The sequence below is a fragment of the Sapajus apella genome, unplaced genomic scaffold (assembly GCF_009761245.1).
Source record: "Sapajus apella isolate SASKATOON/1434 unplaced genomic scaffold, GSC_monkey_1.0 scaffold1, whole genome shotgun sequence".
NCBI classification, from domain to species: domain Eukaryota; kingdom Metazoa; phylum Chordata; class Mammalia; order Primates; family Cebidae; genus Sapajus; species Sapajus apella.
The window spans coordinates 27,207,310-27,230,770 of record NW_022436941.1 but is presented as its reverse complement, the minus strand read 5'-3'; the positions used below and the strand labels follow the sequence as shown (position 1 = coordinate 27,230,770).

Sequence of the window (23,461 nt, the reverse complement as noted above, 5' to 3'; positions counted from 1 at the left end):
TGCCTAGGCCTCCCAAAGTATTGGGATTATAGGCCTAACCTATTGCACCCAGCCCTGTTTTGATTATTTTTTATAATTGCTCATCTTTTAGTGAAAACATTCTTCTTGGGGTAAAAACCTTATTGTGTGATTTTTAGTATATTCTCAAGTTTTCTTTGAAATTCTAGTCAGATTTCACATACCAAAAATTTCACATCATTATTTACCTTTTTTCCTCAACTTTAAAGGTTGTGTTTAAAGTCACACTGAGGTCAATGTGTTTTAGTCTTAAGAGTACACTTTTCTAATTCTTTGGCTTGTTTATAACTAAAACAAAAGCTCATTCCAGTTTTTCTCAGTCCAAGTTGGACAAAATGGATTTTGCAAAATGAACTTTGTTAAAAACCTGTAGAATGAGAAAATATGAAGTTTATGAAAGTAGATTTTCTAAGTACATGTTTCTTATTCTGTGACTGCTAAGGTCACTTACTGCCTAATAGGTACTAAAGTACTCTACTGACCATGACCAGAGGCTCCAACCTACAGGGATACTCCCCTTTTCAGATGTAGATTACTGCCTATCTTGCCTCCTGTCTTGGAGAGTTGCGAACTGCATGCTTCCTCTCTTCTCCCAGCCAAAATAGGAAAAATGGTTTTCAGGTAATGAACTCTCTTAGTGAATTTTTTGATATCCACTGAAAAGAAACCCTGCTGTGTCCAATAATAACAGTAGTTAACAGGAGTTAACTTGTTTTTTGGTGGCTAAAATTATCTTACAGTTCTGGAGGTCAGAAGTCCAACAACAGGTCCCATGGACTTAAGATATTGGCCGGGCTGCATTCCTTCAGGAGTTGGGAGCAAACATTTATTAAGCACTGTTGTGTACTTGTGTTAGGTGCGTTAAGTGGATTATCATTTAATCCTAACAACAGTTTTTTAAAAAAAATTCATTATATAAATTTAATGAATATTAGAAATTTACTTACACAAAAGCCTGTTCAGAGGTAATTTAAATCAGAGTCAATAAATATAATTTCTTTATTTTATTTTGTTTTATTTTTCTTTAAGTTCTGGGATATGTGTGCTCAATGTCCAGGTTTGTTACATAGGTATACATGTGCCCTGGTGGTTTGCTGCACTTATCAACCCGTCATCTAGGTTTTAAGTCCCACATGCATTAGGTATTAGTCCTAAAGTTCTCCCTTCCCTTTTCCCCCACCCCTCAACAGGCCCCGGTGTGTGATGCTTCCCTCTCCGTGTCCATGTGTTCTCATTGTTCAGCTCCCACTTATGAGTGAGAACATGCAGTGTTTGGTTTTCTGTTCCTGTGTTAGTTTGCCGAGGATGATAGTTTCCAGCTTTTTCCATGTCCCTGCAAAGGATATGAACTCATTCTTTTTATGGCTGCACAGTAAATATAATTTCATTTTTACTTCAGTTTTTCCTGGAGAGTTAAAGATAGGGACACCTATTTTTTTTTTATGAAACTAGTATAACTTTGCTACCTAAATCAGATAAGGAAAATATTAGAAATGAAAATTATGGGTGTATGATCATAGATATAATATGCTAAATAAAATATTATCAAATTAAATAAAAATTAGATCAAGTTTATACTGGGTTTTCCTAAGAATTAAAGAATTATTGAAAATTAAAAAATCTATTATTTTTTTTTTCTTTTTTTTAATGAGAAGGAGTCAGCAGTCTCATTGGGTGAGGGCCCTTGGATTGGGGCTGATGAAAGTGAATGACTTTCATGGCCTTAGTGTACTTCCTGTTCACAGAAGTGAGCAACAAGGACCAGTGGTTCCTTTTTATACATTAAATGCAGCAGGATGTATGTCAGAGCATGCCTACATTTGTATACTAGTATGGATATAGTTTATTTTTCAGCTTTTATTTAAGTTCGGGGTACATGTGCAGGTTTGTTACATAGGTAAACATATGTCAAGGAGGTTTGTTGTACAGATTATTTCATCACCTGGTATTAATCCTAGTACCCATTAGTTATTTTTCTTGATCCTCTCCTTCCATCATTTACCCTCTGATAGGCCCCAGTGCTTGTTGTTCCCCTTTATGTCCATGTGTTCTCATCATTTAGCTCCCACTTACAAAAAGAACATGTATTTTGATTTCTGTTCTTGTGTTAGTTTGCTAAGGACAGTGGCTTTCAGTTACATCAGTTTTTCTGCAAAGGACATGGTCTTGTTCTTTTGTATGACTGCATAGTATTCCATGGTGTATATGTACCACATTTTATTTATCCAGTCTACCACTGATCTTAACAGTATTATAAAGCAGAATCTATTTTAACACCTGGTATCTATATAACAGATGAGGCAATTAAAGCCTAGAGATGTTAAGTAATTTTCCTGAGATCACACAGCTAGCAAGTGTCAGAGCCAGGATTTGAACACAGTGAGGCTTAACCGATTATTTTTTGATGTTCACAGCAAGTTTATAGCAATGTAGTAGGTGCTTTGAGGATTTAGAACAGAAATATTGGATAGATCTCATCTTCAACTTAGCTTATAGTTCATTAAGACCAGAAAAATGAATTTACTATTGGCATGGTGACCATGCCGTGAAAGCTACTGTGCTGTTTAACAACAACATGAAGTGAACTGGTTGGTTTATTAGTTTTTAGATAATCATAAAAAAGTGCAGATTAGCATGATGAAAACTTTAATGCATTTCCAATTCTGTATTATGATATTGGGGAGAAAGTGGTTTGGAGCTAGATCTTTGTGTCTGTCTGCCTAATGGGAGTATAAATTAAGGGAATATGAAATGAAGTACTTAGTAGGCATCAAATAAATGCCTGATTTTTTTGTTATTTAAGAGACATTAGCTCCTGGTGTCTGTGAGGTTTTTAAATAGTCATTTTCAGATTTTGGCTCTTCAGCTGATCTTTTAAACTGTTCTGAGATTTGGAAAGTAGGGAATATTGAGGTATATGTTTATATTTGATTTGAATGTTTAATAACATGCTTTGTAAATTAACAAATTAATAACATTGTGTCCAATTTGATTACTGATAGAATCTTTTTTTCTTTTTTTAATTTATTTTTATATTTATTTATTTATTTATTTACCCAGCATCATTTTTCTTTCAAAGGAAGAAGCCATTGAAATGCAAAAATGCATAGGTTACTTTTACTTTTTGAAAGTTAGAAGTTATGATGCTCTTATCTGTAATTTTATTACATTTACTTTTATATTTAAAAGTTGCTTATGGAGTTTACATTTTATTTTTTAAAACTCTTGTGAATTTCACTTAGCATCTTTTCTACATGTGCAGCTAGTTTTTAGTTAATTTTGCTTTGCATAAAGGATTCCTGTGTTTTTCCTCAAAGCAGTTTCAGTTATCTTGGAATGAAAGCATAATGAGGCGATCCCACTGTGTTAATATACATAGTAAGACAAATTTCTACTGTATTAAATGTTTCTATCCTTGCAACAATGAGGTGAATATTTTACCAAAAATTTTATTAATCCTTTTATGATACATCAGTGTCACTGTGGTTCTGACTATGGTAGGAATAATCAGTAAAATTACAAGTAGAATCTTTTACTAAAACATAAAACCATCAAGTTCATCTTTCCATTCTACCATATGTGTTCAAACTGAATTCAGTAGATTTTAAATGATAATGGCTAAGTAGTCCCACCTGCTTATTGTGAGTTTTTTAAAATACATAAATGCTATATTAGGTAACCTATATTAGGAAACTTTTAATCTGACTTATTATTTCAGTTGTGAGTTTGTTGAGGAAAGGATCTGTTTTATTCAGTTTTGTATTCCTGCCTTCTACCATAATGCCTGGCATAAAGTCAGTGTTTTGTTAATATATGATAAATAATTGAGTGAATGAATAAAATTTAAAGTGAAGTACAGCAAAACCTTTCTGAGATGATTTTTAAGAAAATTAAAGCATTTTTCAGTTCTTAAAAAATATGAGGTTTTAAAAATTAACCGTTATACTGTGTCAGAGAAGTAAAATGATTTACTGTTGATCATATAACTAGTTGAAAGTTTATTACTGGCTGAATTTTAGCCTCCTACCATTTGTTCTGGTGCTCGTTTCAGCTTATTTCCTGCCTTTTGTAGTTAAAATTTTATGAAATGAACATCACAGAAGGGTAATAATGAATTATTGAGTCTATAATGACTGTCCTGAAGTTTCAGAAAGGTCCATGGGAAAAGAACCTACTTTAGAGAACATTTCCAGATTCAGTAATTTGAATTTATCATGGAAATAATTGAAACTTCTAGATTAGGTTACATTTTATTTCATCTTTATAGCATCATTTTAAGCACCACCAAGTACTTGTTAATGAGTGACATAACCACATAGAAAGCTTATAGTTCGTTGAAACATTGAATAAGGAGTTTCCAGAAACCTTGATAAATTGGAAGCCTAACTTAGAAAACTTATAAGAATTTCCCCTATTTCACAGGTGAAGAAACTGAGGCTTAGAGGAGTTAAATATTTTGCTTAAGGACATCAAACCAGCCAGCAATCCCCAGTTAATATCACTCTTATGGTAACAATACTGTTGACAAAATTTACATCTAATGAAAATTAGGAAAATAATAAAATTTGCATTGTAAATTATGTTTTTCATTGTATTTATGGCTCTGTTGATTATTTGCATAACATAATAGTGACGTTAACAAATGGCAAAACATTTTATGAAATATTTTTGGTAACTTTTACATTTAAGAAATAATATTGTTTCTGACTATAATAATAGTTTGTATTTATTTAGTGTCTACTCTGTAACAGATACTGCACTTGGCATGTATTATCTTAATATGTGAATAATCCTTTGAGGTACATATTATTATTGTGTTAGGCTCAGAGCCATTAAATAATTTTTCTGTATTGCCACAGCTAGTAAGTGGTAGGGGTGGGATTCAAACTCAGGTCTGTGTGCCTTTGGAGCCTGAGTTCTTAATCAGTATTACACTGCTACATTATAGGCATGTATTACGAAATCATTCAAAACACATTTGGGAACTTCCTGGTATATAACACTATACCTACTACTCTTAGAGCTACAAAAGTCATAAAAGACATGCTTAGTCCTGGACCAGTTAAGGAAACAATATACCTATAGTAAATAACTTGAACAGTTATAAATCATCATTACCTTATAATTGAAGAGTAGAAGCAGAAGCTTTGGAAAATATTGTATTAAAAATGCATCTGAAATTATTTATCAATAACGCTGATTTATGCTTTTTTGGTCCAACCACTAAACTTGGCTCTCTTAACAGGTTTTCATGGGAGTGTCTCATTACCAACATACTGTGGAAACATTCACTGGGACATATTAGTCTGAACTATGGACCATAACTTTTTCATTATTATTTTTAGGTTCTGTTGTTCAGATTGTTTTTTTTCCCCCCTCTGTATGCTTCCCAGCATGTATTATATTAACTGGTGATGTTTCATTTACCATGAAGTCTGCTAAAGACAAACTTTAACACTTATGGGTAAGTAAGCCTTTTTAGTGGACTTCAAATTGGATTTGCAGCACTTGAAATTTTAATTAAAAATAGTCTTATGCCCACTTTAGCCCAATTCTTTCTTTACTGAATTTTCTTTGGACTTCCAGCATCTTATCCCAAAGCATTTTAATTTTTTTCAATGTTTTGCTTGAGACATATTTTCTAAGTAGGCATACATCATATGTGAACAAGTTGACTATATATAGTAAATAAATGATTTTTATTAATATTCAGAAAGGGAGCAAATAGATACCTAACTGTGAAGAAGAAAGATGGATCAGAAACAGCTCATGCAATGATGACCTGTAATTTGACTCATAATACAAAACATGCTGTTAGGAGCCTAATTCAAAGATTTCCTGTCACCAATAAAGAGCGTACAGAACTTCTGCCTAAAACAGAAAGAGGAAATGTGTTTGCAGTTGAAGCTGGTATGTATTTTCTGGGGAGCTTCCTCATTTACCCTATTATTTGATGACTGTTCTTTTTCCATTTTAGATTTATTTTTGAAAATTAAGATGAAATAAGATTTCTCGACTGGAATAGTTTGTTAGAAATGATTAAGAGTTGTAAATATTTGAAACAAAGTGCAGTTTTAAAGCATGTCATTAAGTTGAACCAAGTGTTTTTTAAGTGTTATAATAATATCAATAGCTACCGTTTATTGAGCATTAACTGTGTGCGAGGTACGAGGTGGTATACTAAACCCTATGTATGGGGCCTCATAGCAACCCTTGCAAGGTAAGAATTTCCCCTATTTCACAGGTGAAGAAACTGAGGCTTAGAGGACTTAAATATTTTGTTCAAGGTCACCAAACCAGCCAGTAAACTGCAGAGCGGGTGTTTGACTCCAGGAACTAGACTTTCCTATGTTATGATGCTGTGACACACTAATAAGTGAGATTTTGAAATGGGGCTTTAGCTCTGGTAAGAAACAGGACAGAGTCTTCAGTACATTAAGTTGTTCAAAGGTAGATAAATAATGTATTGGGTTATAAAATAAACTTGTAATTTTACTGTTTGGAAAGCTCACTTCCCTAGTAAGAAAACTATTTATTTTATTGCCTGTGGTGATAAACTGTACATAGTTATTATTGTCTATTGGAATAGATCAGCAGAATATAGAAAATATGTGTTCCTAGATATAAAAAACTTGCACTTCACATATAGGCACACAAACATGTTTTGAACTATATGGATATAAAACATTTCCTACCTCTTCTTTATTCCTACCTGTTTAGTTAAATGTGGATGTTGGCTAAAATACTCAATTAGGAAATTTGTTAACATTAGGACCTTGTATTTAACACATATTATTCTATTTGATCACTTAATCTTAGATGTATAACATTAAATCTATATGGGGTATTTTATTTTTTGTAGTATGTTTTTATAATGTACGTGACAGATCTTATAAGTGGAATGCACATTACTTCCTACTATAAAAATTTTCTGTGAAATTCTTGACAGAAATTTATAACAAGCCTAAAAATCATTTAGATTATCAAAATTGTTTCATTTTTAATGGCTATTGAATAATTCGTTTTTATCAATTTTTAAACATTGTGTACCAGAAATATATCTAAGAGGTTGGCTTTCTAACTGATATTGAAATTTATAACATGTTCTATGAGAATAGTATGTGTAAGAGTACAACAATTGAGGTACTTTTTGACAACTTTATGTAGACTGAGAAGAAAACATTTGAAAGGAATTAAGTTAGAAATTATCTTTTTTGTTATGTTGTTCTAGGCTTGGCAAAAAAAAATTACTTATTTTTATTTTAACAGTTCTTTTTCAGTGTTGATCATACATTTTTTGTTCTTTTATTCATTTTCAAAGAAAACCGGGAAATGAGCAAGACAAGTGGGCGACTCAACAATGGCATACCTCAGATTCCAGTGAAAAGAGGAGAATCCGAATTTGATTCTTTTAGGCAGTCTTTACCAGTGTTTGAGAAACAGGAAGAAATTGTTAAAATAATTAAGGAAAATAAAGTAGTTTTGATTGTAGGAGAAACTGGGTCTGGAAAGACTACACAGGTTTGTTTCTTTTTTGTTGTTTTTAGAAAAAATATATATATTTTGCCCCATATTATAATCTTATATCAAATTTACACTGCATATGTTTAAAAAAACAGAAAAAGAAACTTGTGGTTATTATAGTAATGGTTATTTCAGAAATAAATTACTGCTGGAATATATTTGGAGAATTTGTAGAAAGAAAATGTTTTACATAATTTACTTATTTTGAAACTAGTGCATTTGGCCTTTATTTAAATAGTGGTGAGAAAGTGATTTGGTATCATCGAAGGAAGGTGGGCTTTGAGTTTAGATTCCAATTTCCTCACATATTGAAGGTTTAGGCTCTTTTTGTAAACTCTGTCAGCCAGAGTCCTCATTTATAAACTGGGACTAATAATTGCTACCTTTCATAGTGAGGGGTAGAGATTGTCTCTGTTAAGTGCCTAGCATAGTGTTTTGCATATGGGAACCAAAGTAAAAGCAGTAATAACAAATATTAATATAAAGTTGACTGTAGAATGGACTTAATATGATAGGTTTGACCTGGAATTTTAGAATCAAAGTACCTCCTTATGAAGTTTTACTCATAGGATGACAGATTGGAAGTAGTAAATATGACATCATATGACCCTTTCTTGTGCTCATTCTTGCAGCATTTCAGCTTAAAATTACAAAAATTGCTTTTGATAGAGGTTCAGATAAAATAATAAATATATTTGTAGGTTTTCTTCTTTTAGGGACACAGTTTTGCTTTTGACAGTTGCTTAAGATTTTTTATGATTATTTTGGTTGGCTTAATAGACTTAGTAAATAAGGCAAGGTGGTGGAATAAGTTGACTATAAACTTTACCAGTTTTTTAGTTGAAGGACGTAAACATTTTTACAGAATTATATCTCTTTATCCTTAAAACTTGATGCTGTAAAACTGAAATATTAAAAACATGATGAACTTTTTTTCTGAAGACAATATGTAAGATTTTTCTTCAGCATAAGTTCTTTTTTTCGAGACCGAATCTGACTCAGTCACCCAGGCTGGAGTGCAGTGGCGCAATCTCAGCTTACTGCAACTTCACCTCTCAGGTCCAAATGATTCTACTGCCTCAGCCTCCTGAATAGCTGGGATGACAGGTACCCGCCTCCATGCCCAGCCCAGCATGAATTCTTTTTATGATTAAGTGAAATTCCATGGAGTTACTCCAGAGAATTTGTTTACATGTCTTAGATTGTTAAAATTTTTTTAGGATGACTAATTTTGCCATTAAGTGTTAACTGTAGCAGTTCTAATTATATCGAATAGAGATTATGGAAGTTTTGATAAAATGTGATCAATGTGTCTTTATCTAAATTATTTGAATGTCATTGCTAATGATATTTGTATACTGGAATTATGGGTGCCTGTTTCCACAGTTATGTGTATCATTTTACTAGGTGTGAAAGGGTACTTGAGAATTTAATTCATAGTTAAGTATTATACTCTTTGCTTTTTAAGAAGACACTATTAATTTAATGAATTCAAATGAGAAATAATTTTTTTCTGTTTAAGGAGTTAAAATAGTAATGTTTTTATTCTTTAAAATATAAAATAAAAACATATAAAGTAGTATTTTATCTTGACTTTAATGGTATTAGGAAACTAAGTGCTTTTTGAATTTTTTTTTCCTTATGTGTTCATTGTGTGAAACTTGAACATTGTGGAAAATACTTTTATAGAAAGTGGAAGAATTTTTTTTTTCTTTTGAGACAGGGTCTCACTCTGTAGCCCAGGCTAGAGTGCAGTGGTATGCACCCTCCACCTCCTGAGCTCCAGCAATTCTCCTCCCTCAGTATCCCAAGTAGCTGGGGCTATAGGTGCATGCCACCACACCCAACTAATTTTTAAATTTTTTGTAGAGATGAGATTTTGTCATGTTGCCCAGGCTGGTCTCGAACTCCTGGGCTCAAGTGATCCACCTGCTTTGGCCTCCCAAAGTGCTGGGATTATTGACATGAGCCACCATGCCTAACCAGAAAGTGAAAAATTTTAAATTCTCCTGCCACCATTTATTGCTGCATTACTGTCAGAATCTCCAAATATATGCTTGTGGGTTGTGGCTTTTTTTTTTTTTTTTTTTTTTTCCGGGGGGGGGGGGGGGGGGGGTGGGGGGGGGGGGTGGGGGGGGGTTGTATGTTTTGTTTTTGTTCTCTTTATAGCATTGTTATATATTGGTTTTTCAGCATAGGCTAAGCACACATAATTTTGCATCTTGATTTTTTTCACTTAACAAATTTGAATATTTTTCCCAGTCAGTGCCTATAGATATGCCTCATTGTCTAAACAACTGCAACTGCATAGTATTCCTGAACATTTTTGTAATGATAAACAGTGGTGAAAAATGACACTTTACTGTGTACTGAGTTATGTAAGAGTTGTCTCATTTCAGCTGCTCAGTAACTCCAAGACATGGGGGTTTTATCTTTTTACAGATGAGGAATAGGAATAAAAATTAAAACTTACGGATGTTAATCTCTAGTTAATATAGCTAAGAAGTGATAGAGTAGGAATCTTTTTCTTATATTGTACTTACTTGTATCCTAATATTTATTTGCTTATTTGTAGGAATGTTTCAATAGGATAAATTCCCTAGAAGTGGAAATGCCAGATCAAGGATATAGCACTTAAAATTTTAATAGCTAGATTAACTGGTCATTGTAACTCTAAAAAAGAGTTAATGTATTACTGTATTAAAAGTATTGAAAGTTCTTGTTTCTCTAAAGCTTGGGAAGAATGGATATAATTTCTTTAAACCTTTATCAAGCTGATAAGCAAAAAATAATATTTTAACTTGAATTTTGTTGATTCTTGGTATCTTTTATTTGCCTCTTGTCTATCTTCTATGAATTCCTTGTTTATATATTTGGCTTACTAATGTTGGATGTATTTTTTAGAGTGCTTTATGTATTCTAGATACATGCCTGTTGACTATTAAAGCATGTTAAAAATAATTTCTCCCAATTTTTTGTTTAAACCTTTGTTTATGGTATCTTGTTTAGTAGTTTTACATTTTTAGTCAAAGCTGTCAGTATTTTTCTAGGGCTTTGGGGCATGTTGAGAGAGGCATTTCCTACCCTAAGATTAATAGACATTTTTCTGTAAATATTTATTTATTTATTTATTTTTAGATGGGGTATCACTGTTTCCCAGACTGGAGTGCAGTGGCTGTTCAGAGTTTATTATAGCTCACTGTAGCCTTGAACTCGTAGCCTCAAGGGATCCTCCTGCTTCTGCCTTTTAAGTAGCTGGAACTATAGGTACATACCACCACACCTGGCTCTCCCTATAAATATTTTATTCTAATACTTTTATATTGTTTTAAAAATTCATCTGAAATTTATTTTATTATATTATGTCAGGTAGGAATTTTACTTTTTTTCATTTTATTTCCAGTTCAAATTTAACTCATTTAACAATCTGTCTTTCCCCCCTAACCTTCCTGACCCAATTTAAGATGTTGTTTTTGACCAAATACTAACTTTCTATAGTACCAGGATCTATTTCTAAAAATTTTCTTATGTGTCTTTAATCTCATTATCTATTCCTGCACCAGGATTCTGCTTTTTGTTTACAGTGTGAGCATAATAATCTTTATTGTTTACCTTTTTTAGTAGTTGCCCAAGAGTTTGCAATATACATTCACAAATAAACCAGGTTCACTTTCAAATAACACTATGCTACTTTACAAGTAGTGTGAGTACATGAATAACAAAATAGGCTGGGCATGGTGGCTCATGCTTGTAATCCTAGCACTTTGGGAGGCTGAGGCAGGTGTATCATTTGAGCGCAGCAGTTCTAGACCAGCCTGGCCAACATGGTGAAACCTCATCTCTACTAAAAATACAACAATTAGCTGGATGGCAGTGGCGTGCGCCTGTAATCTCAGCTACTTGGAATGCTGAGGCAAGATAATTGCTTGAGCCTAGGAGGTGGAGGTTGTAGTGAGCCAAGATTGCACCACTGCACTCCAGTCTGGGTGACAGAGTGAGAGAGACCCTGTCTCAAACAAAACAAAACAAAACAAACACCCTAAAATGATCCTAATTCCTCCCTCCTGTCCCTTGTATCATTGCTGTCATTCGTTTCACTTATATGTAACCATATATAAACATACATGTACAGACACATAAAATATATACATACATAATCAACTACATTGTTGCTATTATTATTTTGAACCAATTGTTATATGTAGATCAATTAAGAATATGAAAAATAAAACTTAAAAAAGTTTTTTTTAACCTCCATTTATTCCTTCAGAGTTCTTTCTTTCAATATGAAGATTCAAGTTTCTGGTCCATGTTATTTTTCTTTCCCTGTAAAGAACTTAAAAACAAATTTCATGCAAGGCTGTGGTCTGTTGAAAACAAATTCTCTCAATTTGCATTCATCTGAGAAAGTCTTCATTTCTCCTTCATTTTTAAAGATAATTTTGCAAAGTACACAATTCTAGGATGGTGGGTTTTTTTCTTCTTCTCTCAGTTCTTTCTCTCCACTCTTTTCTTCCATTGTTTCTGAGGCAAACTTGGATGTAATTCTTAACTTTGCTTCTTTGTAGGTAAGGATTTTTCCCCCGCTATGTTCTTTTATTATTTTTTGGAAGATCTCTTTGATTTTCTGTAGTATTTCTTGGTAGTATTTAACACATTTATGCTTCTGGATGAGCCAGTCAAGTTTTTAAAAAGTCCTAGGGGCTAACATGTGTATGAAAAGATGTTTTCTTTTACTCACAGTTAAAGAAATGAAAATAAAAACCATCATATTTTTCAACTATAGATTGGCAGAAATTAAAAAATTGATGATACCAAGTATTTGTATGGGTGTTGGAAGGCAGCTCTTCTTCTTTGTTGCTTTGTTTGTAGGAGTATAAATTGTTTTGGGGATTTGTACACAGCACAAATTTTAATTTTTTAATTTAAAAATTGAGGCACTTTTTGACTCAGTATTTTCACTACTAGTGATTTTACTGCTAGTATATATATCTTTCCAAAACTATGTGGAGACAGGTGTTTATTGCAGTGTTGTTTCTAATACCAAACAACATCAATAATAAACCTAAAAAACTGGAAATTACTTAAATGTTTAATCGTTTGTTAAATTATTGCATATCCAGAGGATGGAATATGCAGCTGTTACTAGGTAGATCTGGTATGTTATATGAAAATTGCAAATTACAGACATTAAGTACAATCATCACTTTGTGTGGATAAGAAAAGTTCTTATACAGTATACACAAATATTCTGGGTTGTAAAGATTTTTTTTCTTGAAAGATTTCATAAGTAATAGTAGTTACTTTTATGGAGAAGATATAAGGGCAATGGTGGTAGGGGGTAGATAAGATTTTGATTTTAAATCTTTCCAACTTGTGTGAATTTTATTTATAAAAAAGTACAATCCTGGATTATAGGCTATTTTTTTAAATGCTTTTCATTATTCAAAAAATCCCAATGGAATTTTGATTTTTATTTCATTGACTTTATGGAATAATTTGGGGAGAAATTAACATTTTTACAGCATTGATTATCCCCATCCATGAAGATGGCATATTTCTTTATATATTCAAGCCTTTTATGTTTTTTTCAGTAGCATTTTATAATCTTCATGTAAACCTTAACTATTCCTGGATAAATTTGATTTTCGATATTTTAGCTTTAGTTTTTATTGTGAGCAAGATCTTTTTAAATGACGTTATTTAGCTAATTATTACTAGTTACACGAATGTTGTTGATTTTATGATTATATTTGGAGTTGTTACAGAACTTTTTTAGTTCTAATGGTTTTTCTGTTGATTCACTTAGTTTTTTTGTAGTATATGATCATGTCATCTTATAGTATTTTAAAACTTTTGTTTCAGATTCCTCAGTTCCTTTTAGACGATTGCTTTAAAAATGGTATCCCCTGCCGTATATTTTGTACTCAACCAAGACGATTGGCGGCTATTGCTGTGGCTGAAAGAGTTGCCGCAGAGAGAAGGGAAAGGATTGGTCAAACAATTGGTTATCAGATCCGATTAGAAAGCAGGTAAAAACAGTCCTCATGCATCTTGTCTTTTATTATGCTTAAAAAAGACTATGTATATTTCACTAAAAATCGAGGATGTGTTAGTTGAAAAGTTAAATGATCATTTTGCTCCAAGTAAGTCTACATTGGGATGTTGAAGTGTCATGTCTAAATCTAGAGAAGTTTTGAATGAATAGTTTGAAAAAGACTCTGAACCATAGAAAAAAAATTCTATTTCATAGTTTCATGATCATAGTTATTTTACCTCTTTGAGCCTCAGTGTCCTCAACTATAAAATGAGTTTAAGAAAAGCATCTAGAGCACAGGTTTGAGGTGAAGTTTATAGTGAACACTCAATAACTGTTAGTGAGTGAATTTATTATTGATAGTAGTACAAATTGAGCATCTCACATCCAAAAATCTGAAATCCAAGATGCTCAAAAATCTAAAGCTTTTTGAGTGCCAGCATGACACTGAAAGGGAATGCTCTTTGGAGCATTTTGGATTTTTGATTTCAGAATTGAGATGCTCAATTAGAGGTATTCTAAAATCTAGAAAAATACGAAATCTAAAACTTTCTGTCTCAAGTATTTTGGACAAGGGATACTCATCCTGTAGTATTAGCAATGCCTTCTTGACAAATAGTACTATTTCTTTGTTCTCAGTAGTGATTAAAAAATCTGGTTCCATTTGTAACATACTTTATCACCATACAAAAAGTACTTAAGGTTTTGTTTTGTTTTTAGAGCGTAGGTTCTTTAACAAAATACATCACTTAATATAAAAGGCTATTTATTGTCAGGCAGTCTCACATAACTGCAAAACCACATAGCTTTACCAATAAACTGTACATACCAGTACACTATTATATAAGTAATGTTTATTAAAATGTGTATGAGGCCAGTATTTAATGTGATTTATGTTTTAGTAACATAAAAGACTTGCAATTGTGCACTTTGTTTTTTGTTTTTTTTTTTAAAGGGTTTCGCCAAAGACACTTCTGACATTTTGTACTAATGGGGTATTGCTTCGTACATTGATGGCAGGAGATAGTACGTTGTCAACTGTGACACATGTTATTGTGGTAAGAATATTGCTGAATTTGTCATATGTAACTCACATATTTAAATTCACAATTTAAAGTGCTTAAAATTTAAATACATAGGCTGTTTCAGGATAGCCTCAAAAAATTTAAATACGTAATTACATTTTTGGAATAGTGTAGAAAAGAGAACCAACTTATTCTTTTGAACAGACTATAATGATCAAGTTATTTTTTTGTCTATAATTATTAGAAATATTTTGTATAAATAATAAAACCATCAGGCTTTATTGGGGGAAAATTAAATAAGTAGGTAGTTTTAAAAAAATGTGCTTTTCATATATAAAAATGATGCATGTACTTAGAGTTTTCCAAAAAAGGTGAATTTTCTTTTATCTCCATACTTGTTCATTTGATCCCTTCATTAATATTATATATTTCCCAGTGATAGAGGTATACTTCATATTCATTTAACTCCATGGTTAAGCTGCCAAATTAACTAACTTCTGATGAACAAAGTTGATGAGTTTACCCCTTTATTAAGGAATTCTAAACTTCTATTTAGTTTGTGTCAGAAAAAATTAAAGTTTTATAAGCTTGGAATAGCAGCTTTTAGAAACTTACCCAAACCAAAGGATGTACCTGATAAGCCCTGATGCTAATGGAAACATATTTAAATAAGTTTTATATGTATTAAAAGCACATTAAATTGGACTTATAATTTTTTGTAGTTTTATATTCTATGAGAAAGAAGGACGGTATAGATAGCCCTCTGTATCTGTAGGTTCCAAGTCTATGGATTCAAACAACTGCAGGTTGAAAACATTCAAAAAAATACTGTGTGTATACTGAACATGTTCAGACTTTTCTTGTCATTATTCCCTAAAGAATATAGTGTAACTATTTACCTAGCATTACATTGTATTAGGTATTATAAGTAGTCTAGAGATTATTTAAAGTATATGGAAGGATTTGCATAGACTTTGTGCAAATACCATGCCATTTTTTTTTTTTTTTTTTTTTTAATCAGGGACTTGAGCATCCATGAATTTTGGCACGGGGGAAGGTCCTGGAACCATTCACTCACAGACACCAAGGGACAACTTTGTTATTTACATATTATTCATATTATTGTTAATGTCTAATCATTTCTGAAATGCCTGTAATACAAAATTTTCAGGAATATTGATTGGGCTTGTCCACATTTAGTTTGAAGTAGTGTAAAACCCAGCAGTGCCATTGTTTTAAAGACTTAGTCATCCATAATGTTTTAACTGTTCCATGGTTTTATTTCTGTTTACTACAGGATGAAGTGCATGAAAGGGATCGATTTAGTGATTTTTTACTTACAAAGTTAAGAGATTTGTTGCAAAAGCACCCAACTTTGAAACTAATTCTTTCTAGTGCTGCCTTGGATGTAAATCTTTTTATAAGATATTTTGGAAGTTGTCCAGTGATATATAGTAAGTTAAATTGTCAGATTTCTTCTATAATTTTTATGAAAGAACACTTTTGGACATTATTTATTCTAACAAATTGGGGAATGTTCTGAAGTAGAGGCCATCTATTATTGTTTCCCCTGAGATAGACTTAATAGTAACTTCTTTCTATTTTCAACTTCTTTTCTGTCAACAACTCTTTGGTATTGTGTAGTGAGCCTAATTCTCTTACCTTAAAAGGAATGTGCTTTATTTTCACTTTGTATTCTCCCTTAAATTGTCCTATAGCTATTTCCCTTTATTGGTAGATATCTTTAAAGAGTAGTATATACTCCCATGTTTTACTTCACATTCACTTCTGAAAATGTTCTAAAACAACTTTTGCCCTTGTCCTTTATTAAAAACTGATTTTGGACTGGGCACAGTGGCTCACGCCTGTAATCCCAGCACTTTGGGAGGCCGAGGCGAGTGGATCCCCTGAGGTCAGGAGTTCAAGACCAGCCTGGCTAATGTGGTGAAACCCTGTCTCTATTAAAAATACAAAAATTAGCTGGGCATGGTGGCAGGCACCTGTAATCCTGGCTACTCAGGAGGCTGAGGCAGGAGCTTGAACCTGGGAGGCAGAGGTTGCAGTGAACTGAGATCACGCCACTGCACTACAGCCAAGGTGACAAGAGTGAAACTCTGCCTCAAAAAAAAAACACAAGAAAACAAACTGATTTTGCCACTGGTCTTTAAAAAAATGATAAATTCCTCTTTAAAAAATTCGTTAAGTTTTGTTTACTTCAATGAAATAATATAAAAATATATAGAGAAAAAGTTAACAATTGCCCCATCTTTGTTCCATGTCCTACTCTTCTGATTTATAGATGTGAACAGTGTTGTATATATTTGTGCTTACCTTGTCTATGCTTATACAAATGTATGCAAATATGTACATATTTATAACATTTCCAAAAATTGGTTTTATAAAAATGAGCACATGGCTAATACATTATTTGCCATTTGCTTTATCATGAACAGTTTTCCAGTTTAGTAACTCTGGATCTAGTTCTTTATTTTAAGCAGCTGCTTAATAAAGTATTTCATAATATGGATGTACTGTGATTTATTTAACCATTTCTTTATTTTTCGGCTTTCAAGTTGGTTCTAGATCCCCCCAACCCCTGCCAACAATGTTATAATGAGCATCCTTTTACGCATATCCTGATGTACTGAATTCCTAGGGATAGATTCCTGAAAGTAAATTTGCTAAGTAAGAGTATATCTATTTTTAATTTTAACAGCTTTTGCCATTTTACTTTTTAGTAGGCTAAAATGATTTACATTTCTGGTGTATGGGGCCAGACATCCAAGGATTGTATTTGACACTTATAAATTTTTTTTCCATATCCAATATAATACTGAGTTCTGTGGATTTTACCTCCTGACTAGCGCTAGAATTTGTCTGCTTCTTTTCAGTTTTCGCTGTTAGTAATCTCATTCAGGTTAACCTGAACTATTGTAGTAGTTTCTACTTGATTTGGTGTAGCCATTCTTCTGTCTTTTAAATCTATTCTCCACATTGCAGCCAGAGTAGTCTTTTCTGAAGCAGAATTCTGATGATGTTGAGCACTTTCCTGAGCTTAAATCTTTGAATTTTTGCCAGTGTTTTTTAAGATTAACCTAATTTTCAACCTAATATTCAAATTTTAGGCAAAAATATTACTGGTTGGCTTTCTTTTTTTGTGAAATGCTCAGATTCTGTAATTTGTTTGATAACATTGCTTCCTGATTCTTATTCTGTATTATATTCTGTACTTTTTCAATCTCCCCTGCGGGCTTCTCTCCTTTTACATGGTATTTAAATAGTGGTGGTCTCTAGAATTGCTCCCTTGATCCATTTTTTCTATTCACCCTGTCTTCCTTCTTTCCTTTCCCACCATGCCTACTCTCTTGTTTCCTGCCCTGTGCTATATTCTACTAGGTATTAGAGATTCATAGTTTCCCTGGAAGCTCTCATTCATTCCCTGGGCTTCTGTTTTTTCTTTTATACTGATGACTTCTGAACCTGTATTTCACTTGTTCCCCAGAGCTTTGGATTTGGATATTTGTAATGTGCCCCAAACTGAATGCTTCATCTCTTCTGCAAAACCTGTTTCTCTTCTTATGTTACCTGTCTTAGTTAATCATACTACTATTGGCTTAATCACCTGAATCACAAACCTGTAAGTTCTTAATAATAATAATAATAATAATAATAATAATCTTCATCATCATCATCATCATCATCATCATAATCTTAGGTGATTAGGGACCTCAGATCTGTACATATGCTAATTAAAAGCTCAATTCTCATTTTACATACCTAAAACTGTTTCCCACCAGCAAACCTGTTCTTTTCAGCTTTCTTTGATACCTCAGAGAATGACATTATCATCCATTCAGATTTGCAAGCCAGACATCCAAGGACTATATTTGACACTTTCTTATTTTTTTTCCATATCCAATATGCTGATTTTTATGGATTTTTACCTCCTGACTAGCTTTAGAATTTGTCTGCTTCTTTTCGGTTTTCACTGTTAGAACTAATCTCATTCAGGTTAACCTGCACTATTGCAGTAGCTCCTACTCAGTTTGGTGTAGCCATTCTGCTGTCTTTTAAATCCATTCTTCACATTGCAGCCAGAGTGGTCTTTTGTAAAGCAGAATTCTGATGATGTTGAGCACTTTCTTGATCTTACATCTTTGAATGACCTTTATCTCAGGATAAAGATACAAGACTTATCTTTTCCTCTTACCTCATCTTGAACAATATCTCTCTCCACTCCCCACTCCCACCATTTTTCAAATACGTTGGCCTTTTAGTTCCTTGAAACTTTATACTCCTTTCCAGCACAAGGACTTTGTACATGCTGTTTTTAAATCCTTATTATACCCTTATTTTCTTTTCATATGGCTTTGTTATTTTGTTTATCCTCTTGTTTCTTATCTTGTTTCTTATTTTCTCAGTAAGGATACTTTTCTTGATGCAGTCAAATTCCCCGTTATATACTGTCATTGTGTCTTGTACTTTCGTCTCACAGGACTCTTCACAACTCTATATTTACATTTATATTCTGGATTTTTGGATTAATTTCTGTCTCTTCTGCTAGCTTGCCCCCAGGGAGAAGGAGATAGAAATTACCATTTCTGCTTATAATGCAAATGATATTGATGCCAGACACATAAGTAAATAGTAAACACTGGGGGAAAAAAACCCAAGCAAATGAACAGTTGTCTAATAGTTGTTTATAAGTCAAAGTTATAGTTAAAGGGCAATATTATAAAAGTCACTTGAACTCTGAAATTACTTTTGAATATTGTACTCAGATTGAGTAACTTGGGATTCTCATGTTTTTATGTGAATTTTTGCTAAGATGCAAGTTGAGTATTTAAGCTTTTTTTTTTAATTATTATTTAGTACAGGGAAGACCATTTGAGGTAAAAGAAATGTTTCTGGAAGATATTTTAAGAACAACTGGATATACAAACAAAGAAATGTTAAAATACAAAAAGGAAAAACAGCAAGGTAAATTTTGTAATAAAAGAAATTACTGTTGATAATGACTTTGGAATACGAAAGTGGAATTATAGGCATGAGCCACCATGTCCAGCTGAAACTTTTGAAGATGAAAATTATATATTATTATATCTCAACTAGCATGGTGGTAGAAGTTCAACAAATGGTTTTCTACAAAGTGCTGTATAAATATTGGTCCATTGATTTAAACAATAGTTACAACATAGATAAAATACTCTGAATTCTGTACTTACTTAGAATTAAACTTGTTAGTAGGACTTGGAACAATAGATGAATAGATGAATGTATTAGCCTGTTTTTATACTGCTGTAAAGATACTACGTGAGACTGGATAATTTATAAAGGAAAGAGATTTAATTGACTCACAGTCTGCATGGCTAGGGAGACCTCAGGAAACTTAGTCATGGTGGAAGGCACAGGTGAAGCAAGGACCTTCACATGGCAGCAAGAGAGAGAAGTGCAAGCAGGGGAAATGCTAGATACTTATAAAACCATCAGATCTCATGAGAACCCACTATCATGAGAACAGCATGGGGGAAGCCGCCCCCATGATCCAGTCACCTCCCACCAGGTCTCTTCCTCAATACCTGGGGATTATAATTCAGTTGAGATTTGAGTGGGGACACAAAGCCATGACACATTTTTTATTGAATATTCTTAATATATTTTTAAAAAGTAGCTACAGAATAAGGCCAACTTTTAAGTGATACCAGATTCTCTTAATTTATTTAAACAAAGGAATACATTTCAAAAAGGAAATGATTTGTCTACATGTTCTTTCTTTCATAATTAATTTAGAAGAGAAACAACAAACCACACTTACAGAATGGTACTCAGCTCAAGAAAATACTTTCAAGCCTGAATCTCAGAGGCAGAGAACTGTTCCAAATGTGACTGACGAGTATGACTTATTGGATGATGGTGGGGATGCTGTCTTCAGTCAGTTGGTATGACTTTCCTGGTTTCCCACTGATTGTGTGAAAATTGTGTAGATTAAAGAACATTTATGAGATTATAATTTTTTACTGCATAATTGAATGGTAATTCTCTTGATTTATGTTAGACTACAACCAATTTTTCAGAGTACCTTTCTGGTTTGTTATGCTTTTTTTGACCATGAGATAGTATATAATACAGATATGCTTTCGGTTTTCTGTCAGTGTTTAAAGTTGCAATGTATCCAAGTGAACTTTACATGAGCTTTAAAAAATACTTTTAAAGAATATTTAAAAATTGATATTAAAAATTGTTATTTAACATATTTATAGAGATGCATACTAAATATATATACTGTATTATTGTATTATATGTTTATAAATATATCTATATTTATACTATATAAACATATAGTTTGGAAATATTTGGGAACAGCACTTTGACCATGTGTATTTGTGGTTCTTAAGACTGGCTGTACATTCTCTTACCTGAGGAGCTTTTAAAGCCCTGTGGAGTCTGGCACCCCACCAACAAGAGATTCTGATGCACTTGCTCTGGGGTGGGACCTGGCATCAGTGTTAAAAAGCTCCAGGTAATACTTCCCTTGATGTGCAGTTGGGAGAGAGAACTACTGAGGTGTAGGTACATTTTAACAACATCCTATTGGAAGCACAGTTAACATTGTGACTGGATCATAGTCTTTTGTTTACAAACTCATTCTCAGATAAAAATTGGGTATAAGGTTAAGATACCATGTTGTGAGTGATAATGTTTCTGATGAAATGATAAATTTTTTTATCTCAAAGCTTTTGTTATAATATCATAGGATTAGTAGTCCTTGTGGCCATGGTGGTCATCTTAATGTTCTTTGCAAGCAAATGTTACATTGTTAGGTACGTTATGATAATTTATGATTTTTGCTGTTTTTTATAGACTGAAAAAGATGTGAATTGCCTTGAACCATGGTTAATAAAGGAGATGGATGCTTGTCTTTCTGACATATGGCTACATAAAGATATCGATGCCTTTGCTCAGGTCTTTCATCTTATTTTAACTGAAAATGTTAGTGGTAAGTTTATTTTAATTTTTAAAAATTACCCTTGCAGTTATTTATGATGGAAGTGTAGTTCAATCCAAAATATATGTACTACCAATAATTACACAACCAATAATTTTATTTTTTAGGAGTACTTATTTTATTTCAGATGTACAAATCAGGATCTTATTAGCATAGCATAGTAGAATAAATATTGTGTTAAGTCAGAGATTCTTAAGCTAAATTCTCCATTGTAGTTTGAAGAGGTCTGTGATTACATGATAATTATGTGCAAAATGCTTTTATGTGTATGCGTTGTACATATACTCTTGTCTTTCCCTTCCTTGGAAATGATGTAGATGTCAAGTATTTATTCTCTTACCTAAACCCCTCAGCATTATTATTGTAATTATTATTGATCACTCTCTACTTGAAATATTTTACTCCGTTAACTTCTGGTATTTCATACTTGGCTTATTTTCTTATTTCCGTGGCTCTAATTTCTTGGTTTCCTTGGCAAGATCTTTTTCTTTTTTTCTGACCTATAAATGTGAGATCTCCTAGGTCTCAATCCTTAAGACCTTAATTCTATTCATACTTACTCCTTAAGTGGATCTCAAATAGTCATTGCTTTAAATATCTACTTTAAATGACCCCTAATTTTATATCTCCAGTCCTCACCTCCCCCCTGACTTAAATACACCTGATCACTTGATATCTCCAGTTGGATGTCTGTTAGGTGAATCAAATTGGATATGCCTCAAACAACTTCTGATCCTCTCCCTACCTACCTTCCTCTAACCCTGCACTTTCCTTGTGTTTCCCTTTTCAGTAAGCGGTCACTATCATTCACCAAGTTGCTAAGGCAGCAAAGGATACAGAAAGTCACCTTTGACTGCTCCCACACTGCACATATAAATCAGTAGCAAATCCTGCTTACTTTGCGTTCTAAAATAAATCCTGACTATGACCACATTTCACTCCCCTAGTCTAAGCCAGCCTCTCTCCTGGACTATTGCAGTAGCCAATTAACCATTTCTGTTTTTAAGTTACTGTTGTCTGTTCTCCACAGAAAAATAAGATTGATCCTTTCATAAAGGAAATCGAATCATTCCACTTGCTTGTTCTCAGTTCTCCCAGGCTATTTTTATACTGTGGATAAAAATCAAAAGTCCTTTCCATGATTGGGCCTCTGGCTGCCTTATTTTCTGTCACTCTCCTTCTTGTTCACTGTGCCTAGGCACACTTATCTCCTTGATAGTCTTCATTTATGTCAACACATTCCCATCTTTGGGACTTTGTTTTGTTGTTTCCTATGTCTAGAAAACTATCTCCACAGGTAATCACATGGCCCATTGCCTACTTATTTAGGTCTCTGCTTGTATATTGCCTTCTCAGAGAGGCCTTTTCTGATCACGTTACTAAAATTGTACCCTTTTGTCACTCCTTTACCCTGCTTTATTATATCTTTATTATATCTCCTTACCCTGCTTTATTATTCTTTATTGTATTTTCATTACCCGTTATGTATTTTTTATGTTTCATTACCTATTTAATCTACTAGAGTGAAAATTATATCAAGGCAGAAACTTTGTCAGTTGTACTTATCTCTATCACCAGAGGTTCATGGTTTAAGTGCTTAAAAATCTTTGTTGAATAATGACATTACTTTCTTTTTTTTTTTTTTTTTTTTTTTGAGAAGGAGTCTCGCTGTGTCTTGAGGCCAGAGTGAAGTGGCACAATCTCGGCTCACTGCAATCAACCTCTGCCTCCTGCATTGAAGTGATTCTCCTGCCTCAGGCTCCTGAGTAGCTGGGACTATAGGTGCATGCCACTGCACCCAGCTAATTTTTTGTGTGTTTTTAGTAGAGAGGAGATTTCACCATGTTGACC

At 32.9% G+C, this 23,461-nt stretch overlaps 1 protein-coding gene across 1 annotated transcript in view; it reads left to right on the top strand.

The window, feature by feature from the left end:
* YTHDC2 (YTH domain containing 2) overlaps positions 1 to 23,461 on the top strand; it is a 78,706-nt gene that overhangs the window by 5,014 nt on the left and 50,231 nt on the right. The window contains exons 3-10 of the mRNA XM_032274375.1: positions 5,732 to 5,928; positions 7,340 to 7,539; positions 13,408 to 13,574; positions 14,535 to 14,637; positions 15,902 to 16,058; positions 19,477 to 19,584; positions 20,395 to 20,543; positions 21,466 to 21,601. Coding sequence (XP_032130266.1) covers positions 5,732 to 5,928; positions 7,340 to 7,539; positions 13,408 to 13,574; positions 14,535 to 14,637; positions 15,902 to 16,058; positions 19,477 to 19,584; positions 20,395 to 20,543; positions 21,466 to 21,601 — 1,217 coding nt within the window. The remainder of the gene's footprint in view (positions 1 to 5,731; positions 5,929 to 7,339; positions 7,540 to 13,407; positions 13,575 to 14,534; positions 14,638 to 15,901; positions 16,059 to 19,476; positions 19,585 to 20,394; positions 20,544 to 21,465; positions 21,602 to 23,461) is intronic.